This window comes from Oncorhynchus gorbuscha, linkage group LG11 (genome assembly GCF_021184085.1).
Source record: "Oncorhynchus gorbuscha isolate QuinsamMale2020 ecotype Even-year linkage group LG11, OgorEven_v1.0, whole genome shotgun sequence".
Lineage (NCBI taxonomy): Eukaryota > Metazoa > Chordata > Actinopteri > Salmoniformes > Salmonidae > Oncorhynchus > Oncorhynchus gorbuscha.
The window spans coordinates 24,124,628-24,144,837 of record NC_060183.1 but is presented as its reverse complement, the minus strand read 5'-3'; the positions used below and the strand labels follow the sequence as shown (position 1 = coordinate 24,144,837).

The 20,210-nt window shown below is 42.8% G+C and overlaps 1 protein-coding gene across 1 annotated transcript in view; it reads left to right on the top strand.

Annotated features, from left to right (window-relative positions):
* The first annotated feature begins 2,867 nt into the window (after nt 1–2,867).
* The window catches only part of si:ch211-183d21.1, a 35,804-nt gene continuing 18,461 nt past the window's right edge, over nt 2,868–20,210 (top strand). The window contains exons 1-10 of the mRNA XM_046369068.1: nt 2,868–3,033; nt 3,841–4,735; nt 4,973–5,153; nt 5,261–5,400; nt 5,715–6,280; nt 13,859–14,132; nt 14,346–14,541; nt 15,404–15,588; nt 15,909–16,004; nt 17,794–17,943. Coding sequence (XP_046225024.1) covers nt 3,895–4,735; nt 4,973–5,153; nt 5,261–5,400; nt 5,715–6,280; nt 13,859–14,132; nt 14,346–14,541; nt 15,404–15,588; nt 15,909–16,004; nt 17,794–17,943 — 2,629 coding nt within the window. The 5' untranslated portion in view covers nt 2,868–3,033; nt 3,841–3,894. The remainder of the gene's footprint in view (nt 3,034–3,840; nt 4,736–4,972; nt 5,154–5,260; nt 5,401–5,714; nt 6,281–13,858; nt 14,133–14,345; nt 14,542–15,403; nt 15,589–15,908; nt 16,005–17,793; nt 17,944–20,210) is intronic.

Below are 20,210 nucleotides of genomic sequence, written 5' to 3'. Positions count from 1 at the left end.
GCCCAGAAACAGAAGTGCATGGAGCATGGGCTCATACTGTGTAAATTGAACAACGTGTTAGAAAGTATTTAGTTTTATTCTTGTTTTGAACATAGATTCATACCAAATTTGTTTTAACCCTTTCACATACCAAAGCAGGTTAATTTCCCGATCCTTATAGGTGTACACACAACATATTGCAGATCTATCTGTCTGAAGTGAATTTAACATGTGGTACATATCTTTACACATCTTGGTATTATGGGAGGACAACAAACACTTCTCGTTGTGTTACAGATGTGTTCATTTGAAAAAAAGGGCTATACCACAGTCCAGTCCAAGATTTTTTAATTTTATTTTTATTTTACCTTTATTTTACTAGCCAAGTCAGTTAAGAACAAATTCTTATTTTCAATGACGGCCTAGGAACAGTGGGTCAACTGCCTGTTCAGGGGCAGAACGACAGATTTGTACCTTGTCAGCTCAGGGATTCAAACTTGCAATCTTTCGGTCCAACGCTCGAACCACTAGGCTACCCTGCCGCCACGAGATCATTAACCAAGACCCAGGATGAAGAGACCCAGCTTTGTAGAGAACAGCAAGTACTTAACAGTTGATATACCCTTTGTAAATGGACATCTTGCAACCAAATATCCTAGCTCATATTGGAGAAAGGGTACCTTTATAAAATTAGAAATGTGAATGAATCATTTTTGGGTTTGATGTGTCCTAAAGGGTGAGATCATTTAAAACCTCAAAGAAGATGCAATTTGACCACAGATTCCTCATTTCTCTGGAAACTAGATCATACTTCAACAGCAACTGAAGGCAAACAACTTCTCTTAGAAAATGGCCTATGTGGGATCGATATTAGTCAAACGTTTATTCTAGTATCAAAATGTACTACAAAGTGTAAATAGGATCATGTTGGTCATAAAGTCAGTCTCATCCAAAATTGAGATTTGCAAGATAATTAGGAAAAAAATATGTATTTTGCTGAATGAAAGATACCGTAGCAGTTTTGATTTTATCTCAAAACCTGTAAAAAAAACTCAAACCTAGCAAAAACCTAAAACTGACCTTGACCTTCACCAAACCCTTATCCTAACTTTAATCCCCCAAAATGATTCTGAAATTAAATATCGGTTTGGGTGTGAGGCATGCCTTTAACCTTTTCCCATTCCCTAATGAGAAGTTGAAACCAAGGCTAAATCAGGAATTTCAGTTCCCTTTAAAGGATGACTGCAGTTCCTGATTTGGCTTTGTTTGAGATTTGGTTGATTAAGAAATGCTAGCAGCAGCGGAGGTGTCATAATACCCATAAAACAAGTTGGTCAAAAAGCGAAATGGTTCCAATCATTTTTTCACCATTAATTTTTAAATTAGCATTTCAAAAACTGCTCTGTGCTCACAGGGGGGGGGAAGGCTCCATATTCCCTCTATTTGTGTCACTACCTGGATCTACTATTTGGTTTTGAAGTATTGAAACCAATCCATATGATTTGAATGAAAAGTATTTTAATAAAAATGAAAAGGTGAATGTAAGCAGTGCTCATCATTTCAAATAGGCGACATGTCATATTAAACAGCATATAAACACTGGAGATTAGCGGAAAATATCCACTATACACTTGCAGAACCACTGGGGACGCTAAACACCCTTTTAGCCACTCTTGGCAGGGTTTTATGAAAAATAACCCATTCAATGAATTACACAATGAAAATGGGACAATATTTTCATGTTGCACGTCTTTTAGTTGTCTCAATGTATAGTTGGTTTGAGGTTTTGAGGTCATTGAAATTTGGAGCTATTGACCTTTTAAAAAGTATCCCATGTATATTGTGTAATTTACTGACGGTCCCTAACTAGCCCATAGGGATATCAAATGTCACACCAAATTGACCATGGGTATTATGATCAGAATGCTCATTTGCATCTGTGCACAGAATATATGATTACATTGGTGCTGCCAGCTGTGGGCATGAGGGAAGAATTCCATAAACCCAACCCACGGGAAAACGTACAATACCCTTCATTCTGTGACACCATGTTTTCGTATTATTTTGCAAATATCCGTTTTGGACGAGAACGACTTTATGACAAAAATTATCATATTTACACTGTAGTCAATGTTGACAGTAGAATACATGTTTCTTACTCATATCAATGCCACATATTACATTTTCAAAACGAGAAGTTGCTTTAATTAAGGTGTATTCACTCTTGGAAGTCAGCCGTTTTCAAAACCTCAATAGGAAAAATTATTCAGCGCAGATATACGACTAGACGTTGTTGTTTAGACAATATTATACACCTGTTGTATTCAGTGCATGTGACAAATACAACTAATTTGATTTGAATAAAATAAAGTAACTTTAATGTCCAAACTACAATGTAAAATGACAGATGTGGAAAGTCAGGGGTAGACTTGGCCCTACATTTAGAGACTCTTGTGAATCGTAAAAATATGTGATTCATATTTTTCTTCATGCTCGTTAACCAAGAACATATTAGATGAGGTCACCCAGCTAGGAATAGCCAACTTGTTGGTGCTCGGTGGCCAAGGTGTTTCGCAGTCCTTGTGGATTCTCAGGGTCCTACAGGCCATATAAATCACGGTGTAGGTCAACATTCCCCTAAATTATTTGAAAATTAAAATATTTGAAAATGTAAAAAGTCCCAACTTGCCTCCTTTAATAAAAATGTAAACACGCCAAAATCTTAATAAAATCACTTTTCTAAACATAAGGCCACTATATCATTTTTTTGTTGTGTAAAACACAGGCAGACCACAGAGCTGAATTTGAATGGGATGGAATGTTACGCAGCACGAGAAGGATACCCGAGGATCATCCCCCCCCCCCCTCTCTGAACGCCCACGCACGGGAGAGGGGGGAGAAAGTGCTTTGTCAATGTGGACAGACGACGCTGGGAGCGGCAGAGATTTAAACAAAGTTTACTATTATATCTCTCGGAATAATAAAGCAGATTTGTTTGGATTGGAAACATTGTTTCAATAATCCCTTCGTCGTGGACTGGGACACTGGAATACAGTAAGTCACGTCGCTACTTTGTAACCCTAACCCTGTGTGGCACAGATGAACTCGAATGACAAGCGTTTCGTTTCGTCGCTGAGATAGCGATAGCCGTGACTTGAATATCGTCTTCTATGCAACAAGTAGTGGTCTTGAATGGGGTTTTAACTGAAGATATTCCGTTCCAGTATTTACACTATATAGCTACAGAGCACGTATAGTAGCAGCCTAGTTAAGCATTTAAAAAATAAATAATTAGCAGGCAACTTTCTTCGTTTTCTATGCGCTATGATGCTCGAGCCAAAATTCACGATCGAAAATTTAATTACGCACATTTTTATTTTAACGTTGTCTACCGAAGATTACAGCTACTATTTGGTTAATTCAAGGTCCAGGAAGCTATAAAACATGTTTTTGTCCTAGTACTAGTGAGGAAAAAAGAAAAATACAAATCACAGTTGAACAATTTTTGCATTAATCCGCAGCCACGGCCTAAATTAATTTGGATGAAATAAATGTATCCTTAGTCTACATGTGCTTTCCAAGAAATGCAGGATTTACTGTAACTCATAAGAGACATACATTCCCGATCAAATTCCTGTTTTTGGCGACTCAATCATCAGATACTACTAGCCTAGAATGCAACATGCATTCTGTCTATTTTTTTGTAAAAACCGATAAACAGTAATGTAGTTTTGAGTTTACCCCTTGTCTGGGTGGTGAAGACCGTTATGATATCATCACATTTCACCTTCTGTGATTTCTAGTCAATATTTGTTGTTTTTGTGCCTCAAAAGTTTCTTCTTAATTTTCTTCATCTTTCAGACTTTCAACCCTTAATGCATTTTAGCACTGACATTTTTGGGGAAGTAGTTAACCATGATGGTAAGACTGACCCTTCGCCTGGTCGCAACATACGCTGTCTGCCTGTCCGTGTGTCTGGTTGCGTCAGTCCGGGGAGATCCCTGCCTCATCATCAGTGAAGTCAACGCAGACAACCCCAAACTGGACACCACTGAGTTTGTTGAGCTCTACCACACCAGTGGCCAGAGGGCCTCACTGGAAGGCTACACCCTGGTATTCTACAATGGAAACGGAAACATAGCCTACAAAGTATTGGACCTGAAGGGCCATACCACAGACGACCGGGGCTTCTTCCTGGTTGGCTCGGTGGACATGCGGCCAAAACCGGCCATCCCCCTCCCACCCAACACCGTCCAGAATGGCCCGGACGCCATCGCGCTCTACCACACGTCTGCGGCACGCTACGGGGAGAAGATGAACGCCACAGCCGTGGGGCTGGTGGATGCCATCGTGTACATGACGCGGCGGTCCGGGGGCGCAGAGGTCCTGGCTGAGACGTTGACACCTGGGGAATCGGCCTTCGTGGAGGACGAGGGGGCCCATGAGGGGGATGAGTCCATCGAAAGGTGCCTGATCTCTGGGGAAAGCTGGGGTTTCCAGGTGGACCTGCCATCACCTGGCCAACGCAACCGCTGCATCCCCCCTGATCCCAGCACTGCCACCACACGTATCAGCGAGCTGAAGCTGGGAGGGGGGCAGGTGGATGGGTTTGTGGAGCTAAGCGAGTCCCAGGCTGCAGGGCCTCTGGTGCTGCTGGTGCTGGACGGGCGGACGGACATGGTCAGCGAGAGTGTCGACGTGCACACCTCCAGGGAAGGCCTGATCTCCATCACCATCGACAAGAACAACATGAAAGGTCAGTGAACCTGTACCTGGAGGAGCTCCTACTGGTCTTCAGGGCTGAGAAAAGCTTCATATCTCTTCATTGGGAGGTCTTGCAGAGATTTCTATGAGTCAAGGAGCTGGACCTGTGTATTTTGTGTGTGAAATTATATCTACGCAAATTGTTTCACGTCCTGTGTATAAAAAGTGCCCGTGTTTGTTGGTGTGGAAGCTATGTTGAGTGATTAAGTTCTACAATGTTATACATCAGGAGATGAGTCTGGGGCAGTGGCGTTGTACAGTGGCAAGGCCTCGGACTTCCCTGTAGGCAGCCCCCTGAGCCAGACGCAGCCCCTAGACGCCTTTGTGTTCGCTGGACCAGGAAACCAACCCAGCGCCAACCTCACAGAGACCCTTATACCAGGCAGACAGCCCTATCAGCTCAGCGCCAGGTAATCCACCCACCAATACTCATCCAGCCAGTGACCCATCCATCTATCACCCATCCATCCATTTATCTTTCTTAGGCTGAAGTACTAACCTTGCTGGTCTTTCTCAGGTTTGGGGAAGGAGGCCTCTACCTAAGTCGCTGTGGTGTGGCCAGTTGGACCAGAGACCCTGGTGTATTCTGGGAAGCGCCACAAACCCCCGGACAGCCCAACCAGTGCCCATGGCCAAAGATCTGCCCTCACGCCACTGGTGAGTGTTACATATTTCACTATCACACTGACACCTTTACATTGGGGATGCTTTCGATTGGTGATACACATTAGTGCTTATAGGCAAATCGATTAGCTTCTAATCATAGCCAATTAAATTCAATAAACATTTAGGATAATGAACATACATTGAATAGAGTATAATTGCTATCTAACAATATGTGTTTATAAACATGTGTATAAGAGCAATTTAATGTAAATAGTTACCAAATTGAGGAGACAATATAATGTATCCAAATAGTAGTGAGTTTTAACCTGTTGCTATTTGGTAAATCTCGTTTTTCCGCTCTTCAGTGGTCCCTGGAGGTACGGAAGTGCCCCCTCACCTCCCTCCCTGGGGTCGGGGAGACTTTCTAATCAGCGAGGTAAATGCTGACAACCCAGGCTCAGCCGAGGATGGCGAGTTCATCGAGCTGTGGCACCCATCGGGCCGCCGCGTCTCTCTGCAGGCCGTGTGGCTCCTCCTGTTCAGCGAACACAACAGCAAGCCCTACCGCGAGATCAGCCTCACAGGCCACTTCACCACTGCCCAGGGCTACTTCCTGGTGGGCAGTGATAGGCTGGTCCCAGCCCCCTCGATCCGCCTGCCACCCAACACCATCCAGAACGGACCGGACGCAGTGGCCCTGTACCGCAGCCCCTTCGGCCCGCCCTCTGCCTTTCAGACAGGGATCCCCACCCAGGGGTTGCTAGACGCGGTGGTGTACCGGCTAAGGGGCTCGGACAAGGACACCCAGGAGCTGAGCGATGCGTTGACCCCAGGACAGCTCCCCCTGCTGGAGGACTCGGACGTGCAGCCAGGAGATGAGGCCTTGAGCCGCTGTAACGGCCTCCTGCCCGCCGACCAGTCTGCTTTCGTGGTGAGGACCCCTTTCTACATCAGCAGAGGCTATTTTCCAGAGTGCCTTAGCAATGGTACACTGAACAAAAAGATAAACACAACATGTAAAGTGTTGGGCCCATGTTTCATGAGCTGAAAAAGATCCCAGACATTTTTCAAACACACAAAAAAACATATTCTATCAAATTGTGTGTGCACATTTGTTAGTGAGCAATTTAATAATTTAATAATAATTTGTTAGCAAATCCCTGTTAGTGAGAATTTCTCCTTTGCCAATATAATCCATCCAGCTGACAGGTGTGGCATATAAAGAAGCTGATTACACAATATGATCATTACTAGGGTTGCACATTTTGGGGAATATTCAGAGGTGGAAACTTTCTGTGGGAGTACATGGGAATTTATGGGAATATATGCAAATTAATATTAATACCATTTAAATGTAGATGTCATATGGAGACAGAAACATAAACCTTTTACTATATTTTTATTTTTTTACATTTTTTATTTCACCTTTATTTAACCAGGTAGGCTAGTTGAGAACAAGTTCTCATTTACAACTGCGACCTGGCCAAGATAAAGCATCGAAGTGTGAACAGACAACAACACAGAGTTACACATGGAGTAAACAATAAACAAGTCAATAACACAGTAGAAAGAAAAAAAAGTCTATATACATTGTGTGCAAAAGGCATGAGGAGGTAGGCGAATAATTACAATTTTGCAGATTAACACTGGAGTGATAAATTATCAGATGGTCATGTGCAGGTAGAGATACTGGTCATAAGTAGAATAAAAGTAAGTAAATAAAACGATTTAGTTATGAATTGAACTTTAATTAAATGAGTTGACTCTTCACATGGGATGATTTCACTGAACAACAAAAGAAAGGGAATATTGAATGATCCCCAATGATCCATCGCATCTCCCAAAAACGCTTTCAACTTAAAATGATAGTCTAGAAACTAAAGCTTTGGTTGTCTTCCTCTCAGGCTTCCGTGTCTTCTCCCTGGACCTCCTCAATGTCCACCTCTTGAACATCAGACCCTGAGGTCTCATCTTCAATGTAATTTTCCAACCTTGTTGAGGTTAGCTTGTTGTCTAGCTCAATAAGCCTCAAATTTGCCCGGATGGCAACCAGTTGTTCAACCCTTGGTGTTCGTGTTCCCAAACAAGGACCAGTTGTGCTCTGAGGCGGCTGATGTTTGTGGGATTTGGAGGATGATAGAGGCAACAGAGGAAAGAGCCTCAGATCCACAAAGTCCCTTCTACCAGGTGGCTGATGAGATATGTTGGCACGACTGCCATATTGCATCTCCATTCCAAAGCCCTTACTTGGAAGTGTACTTCGCCAGACTGCCAAGAACCTTGCCTTCATCCAGGCCAAGGTGGCGAGACATGGTAGTGATGATACCATAGACCTTGTTGATCTCTGCACCAGACAGGATGCTCTTGCCAGCATACATATATATTTATTTTCTTACATTACAAGCCGAGTCTGAACATCAGACAGGATGGCATTGTCTCCCTCAATCCGTGCAATGACTACTGCTATAGGTTTCAGGAGTTTCAGGCTGCTTACCACTCTCTCCCAAAATGCATCATCCGGGAGGATCCTCTTGATTGGGCTGGCCGTATCGTCAGACTGTGATATGGCCATTTCTTGCCGAGATTCCTTCCCCTCCAGGAGACTGTCAAACATGATGAAAACACCACCCCAACGGATGTTGCTGGGTAGCTTCAATGTGGTGCTCTTATTCTTTGCTTGGTGAGGTAGATTGCAGCTATAACTTGATAACCCTTCACATACCTAACAATTTCCTTGGCTCTCTAGTAGGGTGTATCCATTGTTTTCAGTGCCATGATGTTCTTGAGCGGATTCAATGCATGAGCAGCACAGCTAATGGGTGTGATGTGAGGGAAGGACTCCTCCACTTTAGACCAAGCAGCCTTCATGTTTGCAGCATTGTCTGTCACCAGTGCAAATACCTTCTGTTGTCCAAGGTCATTTTTGACTGCCTTCAGCTCATCTTCAGTGTAGAGACCGGTGTGTCTGTTGTCCCTTGTGTCTGTGCTCTTGTAGAATACTGATGGGGGGTGGAGATGATGTAGTTAATTATTCGTTGCCTACGAACATTCGACCACCTATCAGTCTACTTTCTCTATGATTTTCTTGACTCTGCATCCAGCAAATGAGTAGATAAAGCAGGTCTGGTTGGAGGAGTGTATGCTGGGCGAAGAACGTTCAGAAATCTCTTCCAATTAGAGACCGACCGATTATGATTTTTCAACACCAATACCGATTATTGGAGGACCAACAAAAAAAAAGCCCGATGCAGATTTATCGGCCGATTTAAAATAAAATAAAGAAATGTATTTGTAATAATGACAATTACAACAATATTGAATGAACACCTATTTTAACTTAATATAATACATCAATAAAATCAATTTAGCCTCAAATAAATAATGAAACATGTTAAATTTGGTTTAAATAATGCAAAAACAAAGTGTTGGAGAAGAAAGTAAAAGTGCAATATCTGTCATGTAAAAAAGCTAATGGTTAAGTTCCTTGCTCAGAACATGAGAACATATGAAAGCTGGTGGTTCCTTTTAACATGAGTCTTCAATATTCCCAGGTAAGAAGTTTTAGGTTGTAGTTATTATAAGAATTATAGGACTATTTCTCTCTATACCATTTGTATTTCATATACCTTTGACTATTGGATGTTCTTATAGGCACTTTAGTATTGCCAGTGTAACAGTATAGCTTCCATCCCTCTCCTCGCCCCTACCTGGGCTCGAACCAGGAACACATCGACAACAGCCACCCTCGAAGCATCGTTACCCATTGCTCCACAAAATCCGCGGCCCTTGCAGAGCAAGGTGACCAACTACTCCAACAACTACTCCAGAGCGAGTGACGTTTGAAACGCTATTAGCGCGCACCTCACTAATTAGCTAGCCATTTCACATCGGTTACACCTAACATCGGGAGTTGATAGGCTTGACATCATAAACAGCTCATTGCTTGAAGCATTGCGAAGAGCTGCTGGTAAAACGCACAAAAGTGCTGTTTGAATGAATGCTTACGAGCCTGCTGCTGCCTACCATCGCTCAGTCACACTGCTCTATCAAATATCAAATCATAATAACACACAGAAATAGGAGCCTTTGGTCATTAATATGGTCAAATCCAGAAACTATCATTTCGAAAACAAAGCGTTTATTATTTCAGTGAAATACGGAACCGTTGCATATTTTATCTAACGGGTGGCATCCCTAAGTCTAAATATTGCTGTTACATTGTACAACCTTCAATGTTATGTCATAATTACGTAAAATTCTGGCAAATTAGTTCACAACGAGCCAGGCGGCCCAAACTGTTGCATATACCCTCACTCTGCGTGCAGAAAAACGCAAGAGAAGTGACACAATTTTACCTGGTTAATATTGCCTGCTAACCTGGATTTCTTTTAGCTAAATATGCATGTTTAAAAATATATACTTCTGTGTAATGATTTTAAGAAAGCCATTGATGTTTATGGTTAGGTACATTCGTGCAACGATTGTGCTTTTTTCGCAAATGCGCTTTTGTTAAATCATCCCCCGTTTGATGAAGTTGGCTGTCTTTGTTAGGAAGAAATAGTCTTCACACAGTTCGCAACGAGCCCGGCGGCCCAAACTGCTGCATATTCCCGGACTCTGTTGCAAGAGTAGTGACACAAGTTAAAATAAATTAATGTTAGCAGGCAATATTAACTAAATATGCAGGTTTAAAAAATATATACTTGTGTATTGATTTTAATGTGTTTATGTTTATGGTTAAGTACACAGAGTAACGACAGTCCTTTTTCGCGAATGCGCACGGCATCGATTAAATGCAACGCAGGACAGGCTAGATAAACTAGTAATATCATCAACCATGTGTAGTTAACTAGTGATTATGATTGATTGTTTTTTATAAGATAAGTTTAATGCTAGCTAGCAACTTACCTTTGCTTCTTACTGCAGTCACGTAACAGGCAGGCTCCTCGTGGAGTGCAATGTAAGGCAGGTGGTTAGAGTGTTGGACTAGTTAACCGGAAGATTGCAAGATTGAATCCCCGAGCTGACAAGGTAAAAATCTGTCATTCTGCCCCTGAACAAGGCAGTTAACCCACCCGTTCCTAGGCCGTCATTGAAAATAAGAATGTGTTCTTAACTGACTTGCCTAGTTAAATAAAGGTGTAAAAATAATAATAATTAAATTGGCCAAATCGGTGTCCAAAAATACACATTTCCAATTGTTATGAAACCTTGAAATCGGCCCTAATTAATTGGCCATTCCGATTAATTGGTCGACCTCTACTTCCAATACACATTGCCTCTGAGCATCAGAGGTGAACCAGTTGAATACACAGCTCGAGTAAGACATTCATCAGTATTTCTCTGACTACGTTTCTCCATTGAGTCAAAAAACTTTGATTCAGGAGGACCATGAGCTTTTGCTATTGGTAAGGTGTCTGATTCATAATTTTCACCTCGAATAGAGGTAGAAGGACTTTTGTCAGAGGTTGCTTGTTGTGAGTGCTGAGGGAACTTTATGCACTTGGCCAGATGATTCTGCATCTTTGTTGCATTCTTCGCATATGATTTGGCACAGTATTTGCAAACGTAAACAGCTTTTCCTTCTACATTAGCTGCAGGTAAATGTTCTACATTAGCTGCAGGTAAATGTCTCCACACATCAGATAGTGCCCGTGGCATTTTCCTGTAACAAATACAATGTACATATAAATAGTTAAACAGTTAGATTAACTCCTTTGTAAGAAATGTTTTTAAATTAAACATGTATGGAAACAGGTGAATGAACACTCCTTAGTTAGCAGGCTTAAGCAAGCTAAAACCCACATGGTAGCAAAAACTAACTAGCAGAAATTGTTAACAAGTTAGAAATGATTTAAACACACAATGCTGTAGGCTACTATTTACTAGTTAACAAAAAAATAATGTATGTCGTATAAAATATATTCACCCCTCCCAGTATTATAATCCAAATTTACCAGAAAGCATGTAGTCCTTGGCTCAGACAGTGTAGTAGTGTGGGCTCAATAATATCTCATTAGTGTGCAAGATCTTGAGAATCAGCTGTACATGTGATGGAAGTGTGCACTGTGCATGCAGAGGGTTGCAATTCCATTGAATTGGGGATAGTTTAACCAAAATATGCCACAAGACCTAGAATTGCCTTGTGTGTATCCCACAAAAAAGGGTCACTGTTATAAGCTAACTTTTTTGTTGAATTTATGCAAAATTCCCGTGCTTATCTTCCCATGGAAAACTCCGGCAAATGTATTGAAATTTACCGGAAAGTTTCCGACCCTTTGCAACCCTATTCATTATACAGGTGCACCCTGTGCTGGGGACAATAAAAGGCCACTCTAAATTGTGCGGTTTTGTCTCACGACACAATGCCACAGATGTCTCAACTTTTGAGGGAGAGTGCAATTCGCATGCTGACTGCAGTAATGTCCACCAAAGCTGTTGTCAGAGAATAGAATTGGTAAATGTACGTACGTGTATGGCGTAGTAGGGGCGAGTGGTTTGCTGATGTCAACGTTGTGAACAGAGTGCCCCATGGTGGCAGTGGGGTTATGGTATGGGCAGGCATAAGCTATGGACAACCAAGACATTTGCATTTTATCAATGGCAATTTGAATGCAGAGAGATACCGTGACGAGATCCTGAGGCCCATTGTCGTGCCATTCATCTGACGCCATCACCTCATGTTTCAGCATGATAATGCACAACCCCTTGATGCAAGGATCTCTGCACGATTCATGGAAGCTTAAAATGTCCCTGTTCTTCCATGGCCTGCATATTCACCAGACATATCACCCATTGAGTATGTTTGGGATTCTCTGGATCGACGTGTACGACCGTGTGTTCCAGTTCCCGCTAATATCCAGCAACTTCACACAGCCATTGAAGAGGAGTGGGACAACATTCCACAGACCACAATAAACATGCAAAGGAGATGTGTTGCGCTGCGTGAGGCAAACTGTGGTCACACCAGATAGGGGTGTGGCTCACCATCTTTTTTTTTAAGGTACCAACCTATGCATATCTGTATTCCCAGTCGTGAAATCAATAGGTTAGGGCCTAAAGAATTCATTTCAATTGTCTGATTTCCTTATATGAATCTTAACTCAGTAAAATATTTGAAGCTGTTGCATTTTATATTTATTGTTCAGTATAATTGCATAAATAAGGATGCTAAAACAACCATAATATGCCATGCCCTTTGCCCTCAATGATACTTGCAGTCTTTTCACTATAAAAATCTATCTCTCTTCCAATTTTGTTAACTTATTGGAATGGAACCACTCTAAATCAAATTTATTGTTCATATACACATGGTTAGCAGATGTTATTGCGAGTGCAGCGAAATGCTTGTGTCGAGTACTCAGACAAAACAAGTATTGTAACGGATATGGAAAATTTCCCAAATACGAATATGACACGGGTATTTTTGTAATTATCCGTGATTGGGGGAAAAAATACATTTTCACTTGCCAGCACGCGTCTCTCTCTCCCTCAAACAGTGTGAAGTGCTGTGTGCTCCAAACAACTATTGGCTAGTTCTTCTGTCTGTAAGGAAACGGGGCGGTTGGATTAGAACAAGCCACTCTCATTTTCCCCCGAACAGACACTCACACAGTCAGTCGTCTTAGGACACAAGTCTCCCCTTCTCCAGACATTGTGTATAAATCAGAATCCATAGCTAGTCGTTGTTGTTCAATCTAGTTATTTCCTGTTGACTTTGCTCAGGCTGTATGGTGGTTTTAGTCTGTCTACTCAGGGTTGTTTAGTAGGTCTACTTTGTCTGTCCATTGCTGATGTCGTCTGTCGTGATCCAAGCCACGGCATGCATGCTTGCTTGCTATTATTTATTCTCACCCAGGCATGTTTACCGAGCGTCAGATCATTAGAAAGTAAAATGACAAATGTAGGTTGTTTTTATTTTAATTGATCAAATGTTGTGGCATAAGAAGTGAAAACAATATATGGGTGAAAAAGTGAAACAATATATGGGGCAAGCAAATTAGCCTAGCTTCATCTCTAAATCCTGGAATAAATGCAGGCAGTAGAAGCCAGCCATGCATTAGGCTATTTATTAGCCGCCTGTTGATAATTGGACTGAGTAAGTAAATCATGTGCATTTTCATATGTCGGGTCGTTTAACAATGTGTGTGAAGGAACATAACGATGTGCTCTGAGATGCACTCTGAGTGATAGTGCAGTAATGTGCACTTGTGGTATTGGCTTTACCGGCATTTAAACCACACTTCTGGGTTTTCCGATCACGAGTAAATCTGATTATGAGTATCAGGTGTGATTTTAAAAATGGATACGATCACGAATACAAGTATGACAACATCGGCACAACCCTGCTCTAACCAGTTGTATTTTGCTCATTGTTTGGCATCTTCCCGTGTACTAGAAAGAATATATTTCAGACGTGGCCCCAGTCTGTCTATTAGATAGCCAGGGCACCTGTTCAATTGGCAAGCTATTGTACCATTGAACGCCTATCAATTATATTGTTCTTCAGGTGGCCCCACCCACACCTCTGAGGGAGAACTCTTGTCCCCGCCCACCCCCTCCCCCTGAGGGTGTGGTCATCAGTGAGGTGGGCGGTGCTCGCTGGACCAACCACAGCCGGCAGAGGGGGTTTGTGGAGCTGCTAGGACCGCCCCTGACCTCCCTACAGGGCCTGGTCCTGACAGTGTTTGAAGAGAATCGCACCGGTACGACCATGGCCCTACCCCTGACCAGTTTCACCGACCACAACGGCTTCTACCTCATCGGGAACGTCACCGGAGCAGGTGAGAGCAGGGTGATGTTCACTAGGCTTGAATCAAAAAGAAATGGTGTGAAACGGGGAGGGACTATTTGCACAACATTTTGAAACGTTTTGTTGTCCTAATAAACAGTAACCTGGAAAGAAATAACGGAACAAATAGAACAAAAAATGTATATTTCTCTCACACGTTCCCTCCCTCACCTGGTCTATAATCTCTCCGCTATCTCTCTCACAGACCAGGTGTTTCCCGAGGGGGCCACAATTCCGGCCAATGGAGCCGTAGTGCTGTGTTCTGACACAGTCACTGTGTGTAGAGCTGGTACCACCCTAACCAACAGCACTCTCCGAGACACCCTAGTGTTCAGTAATGACCTGAGACTTCTCATTAAACTCTCAGCCACCAGAGGGCAGCAGGTGATGCCTGTACTCAGGTAGGAATGAAATCCACTTGTTTTTACTACTGAGAATAAAACTCTTCATAAAGGTATATAGGTCAAGTGAAGCTAGACAGTCTTTTCTTCGGGCCCGGTTCAGTCCGATCCGCTTTAGCTGACATCCGCATAGCTGATGTTTTTACAGTGTCAGAGGTGGAAATGCGTTAGAAAGCTGTCAAATCCACAAGCGGCTGCCGCAATTATATCTAAACCGGACATTGCCATTGACTGCACCGAGTCGGATTAAGAGAAATAGCATGCAGCCTTGTTTACAAGTTCGAACAATGGAATGTGAGATGTAATCTACACCACAATTAGGCTGATAGAAATTCTCGTTATTTTTTGTTGTTGAATGATTTTCAATTTGAGCATCATTATTTCTATTGGGGCCAAGACTATACCAGTATCGCAATATTCTTTCCATGGCAAAAATGAAAACACGAAGTAGACAACTCTTTGGTCCTTTATAAACCTGCTGTATGTAAAATATTGTGTGCTATAGTTTGGAAAATAAATTAAAGGTGACTCTGGATGACATGACAACATAATGATGTTTGTTTCCAACGTTAAAGCTGGTTTCCAGTGATACTGGTATCGTCCCGGCCCTATTTCTATATAGGCTACGCTTTCTCGTTTTGAACTTCTAATGCGAGTGGGACAGGTATGGCTTCGTGGCAATGATCACAAGAACAGCTGCTCACCGATTTGACAGCTCAAACGCAGCTCCTCCGACATCTCGAACATCAGCTATGTGGGTGTCTACTATCGCCAGTTAACATCAATCTGATTGAATCTAGGCCTTAGTGTCAATAAATATACCTTGTATGTGTGTGCACGCGCATCTCTGTGTACGCTACAGGTCAGTGGAGGAAGGTCCTGTGTCTCTCAGCCGTTGCTCCTGCTGTGAGGCGAGAAGCCCTTCCTCCTGGACCAGCTCCTCCCCCACCCCACGCTTGACCAACATCTGCCCCAGCCCCGCCTTCTCCAGCGACATCGACCTATGCTTGGCACCCCTCTCCGGTGATTGGCAGGAGCACCCAGGAAGTAAGCCATGTCATCCATAGTTCTTGGGAAATTGGGCTTTTTATGAGTATTTTAAGAAAAGGGAAGTGTAAATGGAAATTGACGCTAGTAGCACACATTTCCGGAATGATTAGAGGAATAATTCTGCTGCATGACTAGACAGTATGTCTGATATAGCGTATTTGAGGTGTTGCATTTTTAAGTGCGTAATACATAGTATAATGTTCAATCAAGTGGTCTCAAATCATTAGTATCTCTAATGGCTTATGTACCGTCCTTAACCATACTAAAGCTCACTCTTTTCTTCTTTCTCTCTATCTGTTGCTCTCTTTCTGTGTCAGACTGCAGTGGGCTGGTGCAGAGTCACAGTGAGATGGATGTGGCTGGCTACCTGGAAGAAAGATGTCACTGTGGTATCTCTGCCCTCTACCTGCAGGGTGAGACACAACACTCTTGCATTACAGAGACAACAAACACACAGGGTTGCAAACAAGGGCACACCAGTGGAGGCTGGTGACTTGAACATGGCAGACCCACGGTATAGGTGCAGAATGCACAGAGGAAACATTCATTGCGCCACTGGATGAGACGACAAATGAGACATGGCTTCAGTTCAAATCAGGAGGGAATTGACACTGGCAACAGGAGGGGACTTTTTAGGGGGTGGATCACCTTTAACATTGCAGGCTTCTAATGTAATTGTCTGCATCATTTCCAATCCCCTATATATATATATACATACATACATACAGTGGGGCAAAAAAGTATTTGGTCAGCCACCAATTGTGCAAGTTCTCCCACTTAAAAAGATGAGAGGCCTGTAATTTTCATCATAGGTACACTTCAACTATGACAGACAAAATGAGAAAAAAAATCAGTATTGGTTGAAAATAAGTATTTGGTCACCTCCTTAGAGATGAACATACTTTGGTGCGTAAAGTGCAAATCAATCCCAGAACAACAGCAAAGGACCTTGTGAAGATGCTGGAGGACACAGGTAACAAAGAGTCTATATCCACAGTAAAACGAGTCCTATATTGTTGTAACCTGAAAGTCCGCTCAGCAAGGAAGAAGCTACTGCTCCAAAACCGCCATAAAAAAAGCCTGACTACGGTTTGCAACTGCACATGGGGACAAAGATTGTGCTTTTTGGAGAAATGCCCTCTGGTCTGATGAAACAAAACTTTAACTGTTTGGCCATAATGACCATCGTCATATTTGGAGTAAAAGGGGGGAGGCTTGCAAGCCAAAGAACACCATCCCAACCGTGAAACATGGGGGTGGCAGCATCGTGTTGTGGGGGTGCTTTGCTGCAGGAGGGACTGGTGCACTTCACAAAATAGATGGCTTCATGAGGATGGAAAATTATGTGGATATATTGAAGCAACATCTCAAGACATTAGTCAGAAAGATGAAGCTTGGTCGCAAATGGGTCTTCCAAATGGACAATGACCCCAAGCATACTTCCAAAGTTGTGGCAAAATTGGCTTAAGGACAACAAAGTCAAGGTATTGAAGTGGCCATCACAAAGCCCTGACCTCAGTCCCATAGAACATTTGTGGGCAGAACTGAAAAAGTGTGTGCGAGCAAGGAGGCCTACAAAACCTGATTCAGTTACACCAGCTCTGTCAGGAGGAATGGGCCAAAATTCACCCAACTTATTGTGGGAAGCTTGTGGAAGGCTATCTGAAACATTCGACCCAAGTAAAACAATTTAAAGGCAATCCTACCAAATACTAATTGAGTGTATGCAAACCACTGACCCACTGGGAATGTGATGGAAGAAATAAAAGCTGAGAGAAATATTTCTCTCTACTATTATTCTGACAATTTCACATTCTTAAAATAAAGTGGTGATCCTAACTGACCTAAGACAGGGATTTTTTTACTAGGATTAAATTAAATGTCAGGAATTGTGAAAAACTGAGTTTAAATGTATTTGGCTAAGGTGTATGTCAACTTCCGACTTCAACTGTATTTTCCTTTCCGTGGTAGCTAGATCTTGTCTATTTTTGTTGACTTTCTATTCAAATGTAATGTTGTGAGAGAATGTCTTTCTTTCGGGATATCTATACCGAGTATGTCCACATACCCATCTGACCATTTTATTGGTAATCTACACGGTAATGTAAAAGTTTTTTTTTTTGTGATCCAATAGGATGTGGGATTTGGTTTTATGTTTTCTATAATAGTAGAGTAATTTTTGTGTGTGTGTGTGTGTGTCAGTGGCCAACTTCTCCTGTGCTGCCGGGTGGCTGCGTGTGCAGGGAAACATCCAGGCCCTGTCGAACCACCAGAGGGCCCTCATCCTCCAGACCTCCCCCACCCAGGGGGACACCTGTAACGGCCCGGCTACTGACCGACGCATGAGCACTGGTGAGCCCCCGCTTCAACAACATTCACTAAACTGGGTTGTGTTAACGAGGCACAAAGCGGAAGAAAACTATCTGAAATGGGGAGGTTCTCTTTCAATTATTTTATTTGATATTTTGCATGTGGGGATTCATTAGGTTCTTTCAAAGTAGGTGATCCTATCAAAAGTGTCTGTTGGAGAGTAGAGTGGCAAATGAGATGAGCCACTCCTTCCCATCCTCTGGTTATTCTTGCTTCTCTTCCTTACTATGTCAGCCCCCCTTACTATGTCAGCCCCCCTGACATAGCTCACAATTTTAGCTTTTCTGAAATCTCTGCCGAGCGAGGAGGAATGGAGCCGACCTGATCTTTGCCTCCCACTTTTACATTGCAACCCCATTGGACATCATTCCACCTGCCAATCAACATGGTCTATCTCTGACTGTAGGCTACATCCCTTGTTGCATTGTGTGATTTTATCATTTTGACTAAATGTGTCTACTAAAATGAAAGGGAAAGACGAGTGAGTGTTAGACTTGGGCGGTATACCAGGTGTTTGTCAATACCATTTGAAACTTTCTTTTGAAGTGTTTTAATACACTTTGTGTAATTGTAGCTACTTTTTAAGTAAATTACCTGCAGTCAACTTGTGCAATACGTTAGGTGATGAAGAAGATAGCGTTCTTCATTTCACCTGAATGGCGTTGTGTGGGCGAGTGGTTTGCTGGTGTCAACATTGTGAACAGAGTGCCCCATGTGGGGTTATGGTATGGGCAGGCATAAGCTATGGACAATGAACACATTTGCATTTTATCAATGTCAATTTGAATGCACATAGATACCATGACGAGATCCTGAGGCCAACTATTGTGCCATTCTTCTGCCGCCATCACCTCATGTTTCAGCATAATAATGCACAGCCCCGTGTTCCAAGGATCTGTACATATTTCCTGGAAGCCGAATGTGTCCCAGTTCTTACATGGCCTGCATACTTACCAGACATGTCACCCATTGAGCATGTTTAGTATGCTCTGGGTTGACGTGTACGACCGCGTGTTCCAGTTACTGACAATATCCAGCTACTTCACACAGCCATTGAAGAGGAGTGGGACAACATTCCACAGGCCACAATCAACAGCTTGATCAATTCTATGCAAAGGAGATTTGTCGTGCTGCGTGAGGCAAATGGTCACACCAAATACTGACTGTTTTTCCCGATCCACGCCACTTCCTTTTTTTTTTAGGTATTTGTCACCAACAGATGCATATCTGTATTCCCACTCACGTGAAATCCATATACTAGACTCCCAGTCCCTGCCGCTGAAAAACATCCCCACATCATGATGCTTCCACCAACATGCTTCACCGTAGGGATGGTGCCAGGTTTCCTCCAGACGTGATGCTTGTCATTCAGAACAAAGAGTTCAATCTTCGTTTCGTTTTAGTCTCCCGAGTGGTGCAGCAGTCTAAGGCACTGCATCTCGGTGTTAGAGGCGTCACTACAGTCCCTCGTTCGATTCCAGGCTGTATCACAACTGGCTGCGATTGGGAGTTCCATGGGGCGGCGCACAATTGTCCCAGCGTCGTCCAAGTTATGGTTTGGCCGTCATTGTTAATAAGACTTGTTGTTAACTGACTTGCCTAGTTAAATCACAGACTACAAAAGGAAAACCAGCCACATTGTGGACACCGACGTCTTGCTTCCGGATAAGCTAAATACCTTCACTTGCTTTGAGGATAACACAGTGCCACTGACGTGGCCCGCTACCAAAGACTGTGGGTTCTCCGTGGCCGACGTAAGAGGTTTAAGCATGTTAATCATCGCAAGGCTGCCGGCCCAGAGGGCATCCCTAGCGTGTCCTTGGAGCATGCTCAGACAAGCTAGCTGGTGTGTTTACGGACATATTCTATCTGTCTGCTGTCCCCACATCTTTCAAGATGGCCACCATTGTTCCTGTACCCAAGAAAGCAAAGGTAACTGAATTAAATCAAATCAAATTTTATTTGTCACATACACATGGTTAGCAGATGTTAGTGCGATTGTAGCGAAATGCTTGTGCTTCTAGTTCCAACAATGCAGTAATAACCAACAAGTAATCTAGCTAACAATTCCAAAACTACTACCTTATAGACACTAGTGTAAGGGGATAAAGAATATGTACATAAAGATATATGAATGAGTGATGGTACAGAGCGGCATAGGCAAGATACAGTAGATGGTATTGAGTGCAGTATATACATATGAGATGAGTATGTAAACAAAGTGGCATAGTTAAAGTGGCTAGTGATAC